This window comes from Dryas octopetala, chromosome 8 (genome assembly GCF_963921425.1).
Source record: "Dryas octopetala chromosome 8, drDryOcto1.1, whole genome shotgun sequence".
Lineage (NCBI taxonomy): Eukaryota > Viridiplantae > Streptophyta > Magnoliopsida > Rosales > Rosaceae > Dryas > Dryas octopetala.
Window position 1 is genome coordinate 18,278,874 of NC_141373.1, and position 11,895 is coordinate 18,290,768.

At 37.3% G+C, this 11,895-nt stretch overlaps 1 protein-coding gene across 1 annotated transcript; it reads left to right on the forward strand.

The window, feature by feature from the left end:
• The first annotated feature begins 715 nt into the window (after positions 1–715).
• LOC147277742 (eukaryotic translation initiation factor 2 (eIF-2) family protein) lies at positions 716–10,726 on the forward strand. The gene is made up of 12 exons (XM_086253400.1): positions 716–850; positions 1,056–3,877; positions 3,967–4,074; positions 4,164–4,264; positions 4,377–4,467; positions 4,559–4,669; positions 4,825–4,890; positions 6,458–6,517; positions 6,627–7,184; positions 8,157–8,276; positions 10,037–10,156; positions 10,235–10,726. The coding sequence occupies exons 2-12, from the start codon at positions 1,115–1,117 to the stop codon at positions 10,298–10,300; spliced, it is 4,164 nt and encodes a 1,387-aa protein (XP_086109526.1). The 5' UTR covers positions 716–850; positions 1,056–1,114; the 3' UTR covers positions 10,301–10,726.
• Positions 10,727–11,895: the final 1,169 nt, after the last annotated feature.

Sequence of the window (11,895 nt, forward strand, 5' to 3'; positions counted from 1 at the left end):
CCTTTATCTCCCCTAACCCTGAAACCCATAAAAAGGGAGAAAGCTTTCAAAAAGGACCACAACCCACAACCCTTGTATCCCCCACAAAAGCCCCCATCGAAAGCAGACATTAAAGGGACCACAAAAGACACAGACAGAAAACATAAACTCACCATAGTTCGGACGATCCCTAGAAGATCTCAACCTGTCCTTCATTTGCAAATCGACATCGAATCGAACCCTAGGATGATGAAATCTTCACCTTAAACACACCAAAAGCCCAAGATTCCATATCACACCCACTGAGTACTAAAGAATAGTTGAGATTCCCTCTAAAAGTTGAGTTATGAATAAAGAAAAAACCAAAAGTCGTTTTCACAAATATTTTAAAAGGTTTGAAGCTCAGACGGTGCTGGGTTAATGGGGATTGGGGCATGAAATGGCAAAAAATCCTTGAAAAAGGGGGCATGTGCTCTGCACGTGGTCATTTTTGACGGAAAATGAGACGAAATTGAACGGAGGCGTGACATTGCAAATTTTTTTTAATTCAGGTGTCAATTTGTTACAATCTTTAATTTAGGTGGTAATTTATAAATTAGGGCATAATCCAAGTGGGTGATTTGTAAAAAAATCTAATATGATATGTGGTGCTGACAATTTGGACAATAGGCCCAAGGGCTTAGAAAATTATACAAAGGCGGTTGTGGGCTTTCTTTGAAATCCAGCCTACGGAACCCTAATAGCTCAAAAGAGAGTACGTTTATTATATGAACTCTCTCTCTCTCTCTCTCTCTCAGTGTCTCTTCCTCAGTCTTATTCCAATCCAATTCGAACCCTGTCATTTTCTTCTGCTTTCTCTCCGTCGCCCCAAGTAAGCTCTCTCTCTCTCTGTATATATATATGTGCTTGTTCAAGGATCAGATTCTTTTTCACATTTGTGCAATGATTCTTGTGTTTACTACTTTCTGATTTTGTTAATATAGATCTAATTCTTTAGCTTCTGAAATATACGATAAATAAATACATATACGTGTTTGTATCTCTCTCTTGATTGTTATTATTGATTTCGCAATTAGGAGTTTTGGAGAGGCTACGTTTCAATTGTACCAGCAGATAATAATTTGTCGAAACCTCGATGGGTCGGAAGAAGCCGACTGCTCGGGACGATGAGAACCCGCAACCTGCGGGTGCGAAATCGAAGAAGAAGGCCGTGGTTATTGAAGACGACGAGTACTCCATCGGAACCGAGCTGTCCGAGGAGCCTTCAGTTCAGGAAGAGAAGGTTGCTGTAACAGGGAAGAAGGGCAAAAAGGGTAATTCAAAAGCTTCACGGAGCATGGATGATGACGACGAAGATGGTGTGGAAAAGGAAGATGAGATTCCCCAGGTTGTTTTCGCTGGAAAGAAGAAGGGAAAGTCGAAGAAGAGTGGTGGGAATAGTGTGTTTAGCTCGTCGAGTTTTGGGTTGCTTGAGGATGATGAGCAGTCTGGGTTAACAGGTGATGAGGTTCCAAGTGATGATGAGGAGGATGCTCCGGTGGTGAGCTTTTTGGGCAAGAAGAAGCCTTCTAAGTCTTCTAAGAAAACTGGTGGTAGTTTGTTTACAGGGTCCGCTTTTGATGTCATTGGTGATGAAGACGATACTGATGGCGAGGTTGATGCTAATTTTGCAGATAAGAATAAAGTAACTGATGATAATGAGAATGACAATGAGCCTGTAATTGCTTTTACGGGGAACAAGAAGCCATCCAAGGATGGAAAGGAGAGTGGGAGTGTGTTTGCAGCTGCCAGCTTTGTTGACCTTGATGATGTGGATGAGAATAAGGATGAGGATGATGATGTTCCTCAGATTACTTTCTCTGGTAAGAAAAAGAAGTCATCGAAGGCTTCAAAGAAGGGTGGTGGTAATGCTTTTAGCGCAGCATTGCTGGATGAGGGAAATGATGAAGATTCTTCAGTATCCGAACCAACTAGAGTTGGTGATGACACATTTGAGGATGAAGATGCATCTGTGATTGCATTCACAGGTAAGAAGAAGTCTTCAAAAAAGAAAGGTAACATTATCTTTACTGCATTGAGTGAAGAAGCTGGGGTTGGGGGTGAAGATACAGCTGTAGTTGAACCCGAACAACCAACTACGGGAACTAGTAAGATTGAAGCTGATGATTCTAAACTTAACAAGAGTAAAGAGGTTCCAGAAACTTCAAAAAGTAAGAAAAAGAAGAAGAAGAGTGGAAGGACTGCTCAAGAAGAAGATGATTTGGATAAGATTCTTGCTGAGCTAGGTGAGGGGTCCTCTATATCGAAACCTGCTCCTCCTCCTATACAAGAGGAGAAAGTTGAGGTTCAACCTGATACAGTTGCTCCAGTCGATGGCTTGGGTGAAAAGGAAGGTGAAGAAGAGACTGTGGAGTCTGCTGCAGCGAAGAAGAAGAAAAAGAAAAAGGAGAAGGAAAAGGAGAAGAAGGCAGCAGCTGCAGCAGCAGCAGGGGCTGCTACTGCTTCTGTGGGTGTTAAGGATGAAAAACAAGAAGAAACGAAAACTGAACCGCTGACAGAACCCAAGAAGAATGAAGTGAAAGGTAAAGCAGCAGACAAGAAAGTGCCAAAGCATGTTAGGGAGATGCAAGAGGCCATTGCTAGGCGAAAGGAACAGGAAGAGAGGAAGAAAAGGGAAGATGAGGAGAAACAGAGGAAAGAAGAAGAGGAGAGGCTTAGGCAAGAAGAACTTGAGAGGCAAAAGGAGGAGGCTAGGCGTAAGAAAAAGGAAAGGGAAAAAGAGAAGCTGCAAAAGAAGAGACAGGAAGGAAAGCTTTTAAGTGCAAAGCAAAAAGAAGAAGCCCGCCGGCTGGAGGCAATGAGAAACCAGATACTTGCTAATGCAGCTAATGCAGCAGCAGGTTTGCCTCTCCCTAGCACAGACAATGAGAAACGGGCTAAAAAACCCTTGTATCAGAAAAAGAAGTCAAAACCAGCACCCAATTATGCAAATGGTGCGGCTCCTGCAAAGCCAGTGGAAAACATAGAAGAGGAAAACCAGCAAGACAGTGTGCCTGAGCTGGATTCATTGGAATTTGAGAAGGTTGAAGAGGTGGACTCAATGGATCTCGAGGAAAAATCTGAAGTTGCTGAATCTGTTAAAGAAAATGGAATGGAAGAAGAAGAGGAAGAAGAAGAAGAAGAGGAAGAAGAAGAAGAAGAAGAAGAGGATGATGATGAATGGGATACGAAGAGCTGGGATGATGCTGTTGTTAATCTTTCTCTTAAACGTGGATTTTCTGATGAAGAGATTGACTCTGAGCCTGAACCTGTTGTGAAAAAAGGCATAAAGAGTGCAGGTGCCAAGCCAGCAATTGCTGCCTCGAAAACGGTTCCTTCTCAACCAATAAAATCACAGGATGCAGAGAATAAGAAAAAACAACTCGAGGTTGAAGTTGACAGAAGTAGGAAGAAAGATACTGCTGTTAAAAAAGAAGCACCAAGTTCAGATGCTGCCCCTAAAGAGAGTGAAGATAACCTTCGTTCCCCTATTTGCTGCATTATGGGTCATGTTGATACTGGTAAAACTAAGCTGCTAGATTGTATCCGAGGCACAAATGTTCAGGAAGGTGAGGCTGGCGGTATTACCCAACAGATCGGTGCAACGTATTTTCCTGCAGAGAACATCCGTGAGAGAACTAAGGAACTAAAAGCTGATGCGAAGCTGAAGGTCCCAGGTCTATTGGTCATTGATACCCCTGGGCATGAGTCATTCTCTAATTTACGGTCACGGGGTTCAGGTTTATGTGATATTGCAATTTTGGTTGTTGACATTATGCATGGCTTAGAGCCTCAAACAAGAGAGTCGATCGACCTTTTGAAAATGAGGAATACAGAATTTATTGTTGCATTGAATAAGGTGAGGTTAATGATCAAATCCACCCTCCAGATCCCTTCTAGTGTCTTCTCATCAATGTTTAATATTGCTTTTTTGAATATCCAATTTAGGTGGACAGACTCTATGGGTGGAAAACCTGCCGCAACGCACCAATTGTGAAGGCAATGAAGCAACAATCAAAGGATGTAGTAAATGAGTTCAATATGAGGGTTGTACAGGTCTTGTGCATTCCAATCTTGTTCTTTTATTTCGATTTATTTGATTTGACTTTCCTGCTTAAATATTCAATTTTATTATGGGTTGCCAGATTATCACTGAATTCAAGGAGCAGGGGTTAAATACTGAGTTGTATTATAAGAATAAAGAAATGGGGGAAACATACAGTATTATACCTACAAGTGCCATTAGGTATGGCTTGTGGGCTCTGGGCCTTATCTTGTTTTTTTGGCCTTTACTGTGACGGTTATTTTAGTGATTACCTTTTGGCTATATCTTGATTATTTGGGTATGAATATTGCAGTGGTGAAGGGATTCCAGATTTGCTATTACTATTGGTTCAGTGGACCCAAAAAACTATGGTTGAGAAACTTACATTCATCAATGAAGTGCAGGTTTGATTTCTTTTCACCTTGTTTTCAGTTCTGTGAAGGTGTAACAGTTGAAATGTGAGTTATCTGATAGGGGGCTGATCTTGTGCACCAGTGTACAGTGTTGGAGGTCAAGGTTATTGAAGGCCTTGGGACAACAATTGATGTTGTATTGGTTAATGGTGTGCTTCATGAAGGAGATCAAATAGTTGTTTGCGGCATGCAGGCAAGCATCCAAAACCTTTTTACCGGACAGTTTAGGAAGTGCTACTGTTTTAATTTTTGCAAGCAATTTCCATTATTATTTTTTAGACACTCTTACCAATGATTATTGTCAACATGTTTAGAATCTTAGAGATTATTGATGTTATGTATTTTTAGGGACCTATTGTTACAACTATTCGAGCTTTATTGACACCACATCCGATGAAAGAACTTCGTGTGAAGGTAAGTTTTTCTTTCTTTTTGTTTTTAACTCTTTTTTACTATTTATTTTTTATTTGCCTTTAGCTTTGTAGTGATTTGGTAGGAGATTGAAATCTGTTAAACTTCTAGTGAATGTTCACTGAAAAATAGGTAGTTCAGCATCATCTGTATTGCGTAAAATGCTACATGCACATTAAAATAAATCTCTATTTTTGTTTTTTAAATTTTTAAGGAGATTCATTGTCCACTTTTTGTGAAATGCGTTCACCTGGGCACTTAAAAATAGGCGCCATTGTGTGCTTATCATTCAGAAGTTGTTGGATTCAATCCAAAGCTGCAATGTTAAATAAATTCTTTAACATTGCTGCTGTTGGATTGGATCTAACGGCTGTTGAAAAATAGGCACAAATGAGTGACTGCACTTTTCTATAGGATAATACAAAGCTAAACAGAAGGTGCTGCTGGATGTTATGGTGAGATCAGAAAAAGGCAAAACATTAGGAGAAAAATCTGTAAGATTAGACCATCAAGCTGATCCTCAAATTTTAGAAAATTTTATACATTTTTGGTGCACTTTGTTGATGAGTAGGTTAATAATTCTCCTGCTGCTCTCATGTCAGAACTTCAGATATAATAAGAGAGAGAGAGAGAGAGAGAGAGAGAGAGAGAGAGAGAGAGAGAGAGAGAGAGAGAGAGAGAGAGAGAGAGGCAGCCAACCAATCCGCAAAAATAAAGAAAAGTGGAATTTTTGGAAACTCAGTGGAAACTGAAGTCCACAAAGATGCCAAAGTCTGACCATAGCCCACAATGAATCCATCAAAACAACCCAAAAAAATCTACATCACGGTCCATTTACACAGAACAGTTGCCTTTTCCCCTCCACAAAACAGCAACAATGCTTAGTTTCAGGTTCATGTAAAAATTTCTGACTATATGGTGGAGTCCTTTCATGATTTAGTGGCCGCAGGATTGTATTGTTTAGGACTTTCACTTCGATTAAAAGCATTGCATCATTTTTTTTGTGTCAGAGATTAGATATGCATATTTGGTACGTTTCTTTTGTTTTTTCCTTTTCAATCTTTTTTTACAACTTTTTAGATAATTGTACGTTAGAAAAAAATGATTTTTGTAGCAATCATGTGTAGTTTGGAGGCTTATCTGTTTTTCAGTTGAGAAACAGTAGGAAACATATTGAACTACACAATTAGCCTGTCTTTATAAAATATTTGATATCTTTTCATGGACCAAATTCAATTCAGTGGGATCTTTCATTCACATTTTTTTTTTCTTCCATCAACAGCGTTGCATGTTGCTTTCTTAAATGGTTTTCAGTACCAAGTTTGAGCTTCTAATGATGTTGAGTGTATAGCTACACCTTCAATCTCTTTTTTTTTTTTTTTTTAAATTTATAAATTACCTATTTTAACAGCTTTATTGACTGATTATCTTTTGCAAAATCATTTGTTATCTCAACTAGATTAGCTGCTAGAGTGACATTTTTTTTTTCTCATGCCTTGTATGAACTATGTCTGAGACAGTGCAAGTTTTCCCTTGCATCAGATTATGATTCTATAGTTCTTGATTTCAGGGATCGTATCTGCATCATAGTGAAATCAAGGCTGCCCAGGGTATCAAGATCACAGCACAGGTAAGTCTAGGTTGAAGTAAAGGAGAATCCACGTCTACTTATTGTAAGATACTTGTGAGTGGGCATCTGTTGTGAGATTTTCTTAATTTGTGGTGTTTATTTTTTGCAGGGTCTTGAACATGCTATTGCTGGCACTGCACTACATGTGGTAGGACCTCATGATGACTTGGAAGAGGTCAAGGAAGTAGCTATGGAAGATATGAAGTCAGTCATGAGCAGGATTGACAAGACTGGTGAGGGAGTCTGCGTTCAAGCATCAACTCTAGGCTCCTTGGAAGCATTGCTAGAGTTTTTGAAAAGCGAGGCAGTTAAGATTCCTGTTAGTGGTATTAGTATAGGCCCTGTACATAAAAAGGATGTCATGAAGGCCAGTGTAATGCTTGAAAAGAAAAAAGAGTATGCTACCATCTTGGCATTTGATGTCAAAGTGACACCAGAGGCCCGGGAACTTGCAGATGACTTGGGTGTGAAGATTTTTATGGCTGATATTATCTATCACTTGTTCGATCAATTTAAGGCCTATATGGACACTATCAAGGAGGAAAAGAAGAAGGAATCTGCTGATGAAGCTGTCTTTCCCTGTGTGCTCAAGATTTTACCTAACTGTGTTTTCAACAAGAAGGATCCAATTGTCTTGGGGGTTGATGTTCTTGAAGGCATTGCTAAGGTACTATTATATACACTTCATTTGATTAACTTTGTTCATTTTCACTGGATATAATGCGTGTGAGGTTTGAGGTTTTTCATGGCATGCGTGTATAGGTGTGGATGAACCTAATGTTTTCATTCTCAATGTAGTTTCTAGTTTCACCTAGTTCCTACTTAATATGATCTTTGATTGTGTAGTTAATTTCTTACCATCTTGTATTGTTTATTTTTGCCTCTTTTTATTTTTTCTTGATTTTTTTTTTCACAGAACTTGCACCGTAGCTTAGCTTTACAGTTGAAAAATCAGGCAATAATTATTGAGCTGAGACTGAATGTTAAAAATTGCCCTAAGTAGAAGGGTAATCTGTAATTTTCACGCAATGCATTAAGTCAGTGGAAACAATTGTGCTAAAAGCTGCTAATGTTCCTCTGGCACCTGTCAAGGTTGCTCGGATGCTTTTCATTATTTGGAGCTGCTAAGGATCTTAACTCTTAAGTGGGAAAACTCTTAATTGACACCTGTCATGTGCAACATGTGTTGTTTTATTATATAGACTTTTAACAGTCATTTGACTTTTAGTTTGTGTTATAAATTGTCTTTTATCTTCCAAGATAATACGGCACTATCTTCTGTACACCTTCCATGTTGTGTGGCAATAAAAGTTCATCCCTAAATGGTGGCAAATTATTTTTAATGTTTTCCAAGCTAGCTTTCAGTTTTCCTGATGTTTTTTCCTTGATTTTATGAATAATAGTTCTTAAATCATGTGTAATCATAGTTTGCAAGTTTTTCTTTTAAATTTTAATTTTAATTTAATTTGAGTAAGTTCCACTCCTATTATCCTTCACCTTTCAAAGCATGTGTACTGTGTTCTGGGGTCTAGATGATCCCCAGGGACTTAATTGGAGTTTGAAAGGGTTATATTATAAGATCAATTAAATATTTGTTAATTATATCCAGCTATCTTTATATTAAGTGCTCTTTGTACAGGTTGGGACTCCAATTTGTATTCCTCAGAGGGATTTTATTACTATTGGGCGCATTGCATCCATCGAAAATAACCACAAACCTGTTGATGTAGCAAAGAAGGGGCTGAGGGTAGCCATTAAGGTATGATAACCTTTGACATGTATATATATATATATACATGTGTCAATATTAGTTGATAGTGCATTTCTGCAACCTTTAATGTTCTTTTTGTTGCTGCTGTTGTTCTTGTCATGCGTGAACTATGAATTGTCCTGTCAAGAATTATAGGGTTTTATATATATGATATAGTGGCTTGTAGAAGTTTAGGTTTTCAATAGACCAATGCTATTTTGTATGTGTAATGACAAAGAAAGAAACAAATTGATACTTTTCTATATTATCATTGAGATAAATGCCATTTTGCTTTCCAGACTATTGCACTTGTATCAATTTGCTCCCCAGACTTCCAATTTGGAAAATTAAGGTGCTTGACTTTCAATTTTGCTAATTGAGGTAATTCTGTGAATTTACTTGCTTTCCATCCAAAGCTTCGTTTACACAAAGTCAAATCCCCATCACGAAGAGTCCTTATTGAGGGAAAAATGGTAGTCATGTGCCCATCACTTGTATCAATTTACCAAGTAAATTGGTGAAATTACCTCAATTGGCAAAATTGAAAAAGTTAAGTACCTTAAATTTCCAAATTAGAAGTCTGAGGAGCAAACAGATACAAGTGCAATAGTCGAGGGAGCAAAATGTCATTCATCTCTATTATCATTATATAAGTGTAAGTGCTGTTATTAGGTGTTTTCATAAGTGAACTGCTCGCATTTTGTCTTTGCAATATAATTTTTTGTCGGTTCAGGAGTCATTTATGTTAGAATTTTAGTAATTGGAAACTTTACACTTCACGGCCATGGCTCATTGATTGGGCTGCAGCTCACTGAAAGTGGAAACTCTTGTGAAACGTTGTTAAGTAACTTTGTTTTTCAGCAGCTGTATATGCCATTTGGAGGGAAAATAAATAATAGAACTTTCAGGCATCAGTAAAAACCCCCCTATCCTTAGGTCTGTAATAACTAATAACTACCACCAGGGACTAGGGGTCGTTTGAGTTCATTGAGGTTTAAGTACTTCCCTGCAAATTTGATAATCAAATCCTAGTGGAATCTACCTCATGAAGTGCTGTTTTATCTTCTTGGAGCTGTTTCTGCATTACTGGCCTTGGTTTTTACTATTTTTTAGTTGTTTTAGTATTTTTCCTTCGCTCATCTTGCCTTTTCTTGGTGATCGTGGTTCCTGTCTGCTTCTGAATTCCCTTGGCGTTGATGACTAGTTGGTTGTCATATATTTGCAGTCTTTGAGTCTGGTTTGGCATGTTCTTGCAGCACTGTCTCTGTTTTGAGGTTTTTTCCTCTTCAGTTTGCTGTTATCAACTGCTATTAGATGATTACTTGGAGTTTACTTTTTGGTGCTCTTTTGGCCTTGGTTCTCACCATTCTTCCTCTTTTCTTGCTATTGTTTCCCTTGGTGTTGGCGGCTAGCTGATATTGTGCTACAAGACTGGATTGGCTTGTTATTGTAGTTGTGATCTTGTATTTAGTGTGCTTTGTTTAGAGAGGATTGTATTTAGTATGCAGTTGTGATCTTAAATTTAGAGAGGATTTGCTTGTGATCTCTGTTTTATCTGATTTGTTTTTTTGTCTTTGGAGCCTTGTTTGGGCTGGGCTCCTTTTTGCTTGTTTTCTGGCTCTGCTGTGGGCTTTTTAGTCTGTTTGGACTTTGTTTGGGATTTGCCCTGGTCTTCTTTTGATTAATTTATTATTTTAGTTACCAAAAAATTATCCTTCAAACTTAACTGTAGTAGTGCTTATTGCTGTCTTTTTCTTGTGTTTTTGCAGATAGTTGGGACGAATCCTGATGAGCAGCAAAAGATGTTTGGTAGGCATTTTGAAATTGAAGACGAACTTGTCAGCCATATTTCAAGGAGTTCAATTGACATACTAAAAGCCAATTATCGGGTAAGCTTAAATTTCAGGTACAATTTACTTTTTGTACAATGCCAACTATAGCTCTTAATTGTAATTTTAAATATTCAGGAAGAGTTGTCAATTGACGAGTGGAAGCTGGTCGTGAAATTGAAGAAACTTTTCGAGATACAATGAGAGAAGCCGATGCCATATTTGAACAGTTTCTTTTTAAACACTGAGGGGCTTGACTGACTCCAGTAGTAATCAGGAAGAATGCCAAGGTTACTTTGTGGAAAGATTTTGATCCTTAAGCTGATGCCACTTTTTGAGCAGTTCAAATACGATCATATGCCGAGAGCGAAGGTTCCAGTTTGTGTTTGCATGAGGAAACCCTTTTTCCAGAGTTGCAAACTGGTAGTCGTTCTGATTTTTTGATCATGTTAGGAGATATTTTCATTTTTAGTTGATGTAGTTCTTCCACCTTTTTCTTTACTTTAGTCTCTCTATAGTTTATAATACCTTACACCAAGTTGATCCAAGTCAGCAATTCCTTCAATATTGTTGATAATGTATTTTGGCCTCACCTGACCTCACTTTGGAAGAGTAATATTGGAATTTTCATACAGCTTACTTGGGTACTCTTCAAAATTCTCTGAGCCACCAGTTAAAAATTGTGAATAGGCTGAAAATCACCGGAGTATCGCATTCATAGACGATACGTGATGAGCAAAAGTATCTCAATCAGGATTAGGCTAAAAACTCAGCAATTGGCAGCGAAAGTATCTCATTCATGTTCAGATGATTGTACAATGTACTCGAAGGAAGCCTTAAAGTGAGAAACTCTTATGTTTTGGTTTAATCTTTTTTTTTTCTTTAGATGAGATACATCTCTGCACTTTATGGAAAGTCTTGATTTGTTGCATTCTTACTATTTGTTTACATATTTGATAAAAGCTGCATGACAAAATAGTAGGGTTGTGTTTAATTATCGAAATATCGAAAAATACTGACGCTGTACCGTTTTTGATTCCGAAAAATATCGAACTAGTTGGTAACCGATACCGACACTCAGGTTTTCATACTGATATCGATGAGTTCGGCAATGGTACTGGTCCACAAAGCTCGGTACCGATTGTATATCGCTATCGATCGTATATTAAAAAAATATAATTAAAATATGGGAGACTTAGAGTTTAGTTCATTTTATAAGTCTTTCTTAGACTAAGACTGGTAGTGATTTAGGGTTTTTAATTAAGTCCTTTTAATTTTCTTCTTTGACGGCTTTATGTTAAGTTTTAATTTCAAGATTTTGGGCTTCGCCCAAAATCTCAGAGTTAAAACCTAACATGCAGCCTCTACAAAGTTCACTCTACACCCTAGAAGGGGAAATACCCTTCAAATCAGGGAAGGAGTTTATTATGAATTAAAAAGATTTTATTATAAATTAAAAGGATTTTATTATAAATTATTATGAATTAAAAAGATTTTCTTATAAATTTTAAAACACCCCCGGTCTCATTCTAAAAATTATTTTTTTAAAGGACTTAAGTCTAATTATCCCTTAAAATAATTCATTTTTATACATTTCTATACTATATCGGTATACTCTAAATAAAAAATATTAAATAGTAAAATACTAAATACCTTTCTATATAATTTATAATTTTATATAATACATTTCTAAATTTCTATAATTTATATAAAATATATACGAATTTATAAACCCTCAACCCTATAACTTAATAACATAAATGTTTTTTTAATTTATATTATACATTTCTAAATAAAAA

Excerpts from the sequence above, each read along its gene's own strand:
- LOC147277742 (XM_086253400.1), top strand. The coding sequence starts at position 1,115 with ATGGGTCGGAAGAAGCCGACTGCTCGGGACGATGAGAACCCGCAACCT. Across the intron at positions 4,265-4,376 it reads ATACCTACAAGTGCCATTAG|TGGTGAAGGGATTCCAGATT; the intron begins GTATGGCTTGTG and ends TGAATATTGCAG. Across the intron at positions 4,891-6,457 it reads TGAAAGAACTTCGTGTGAAG|GGATCGTATCTGCATCATAG; the intron begins GTAAGTTTTTCT and ends TCTTGATTTCAG.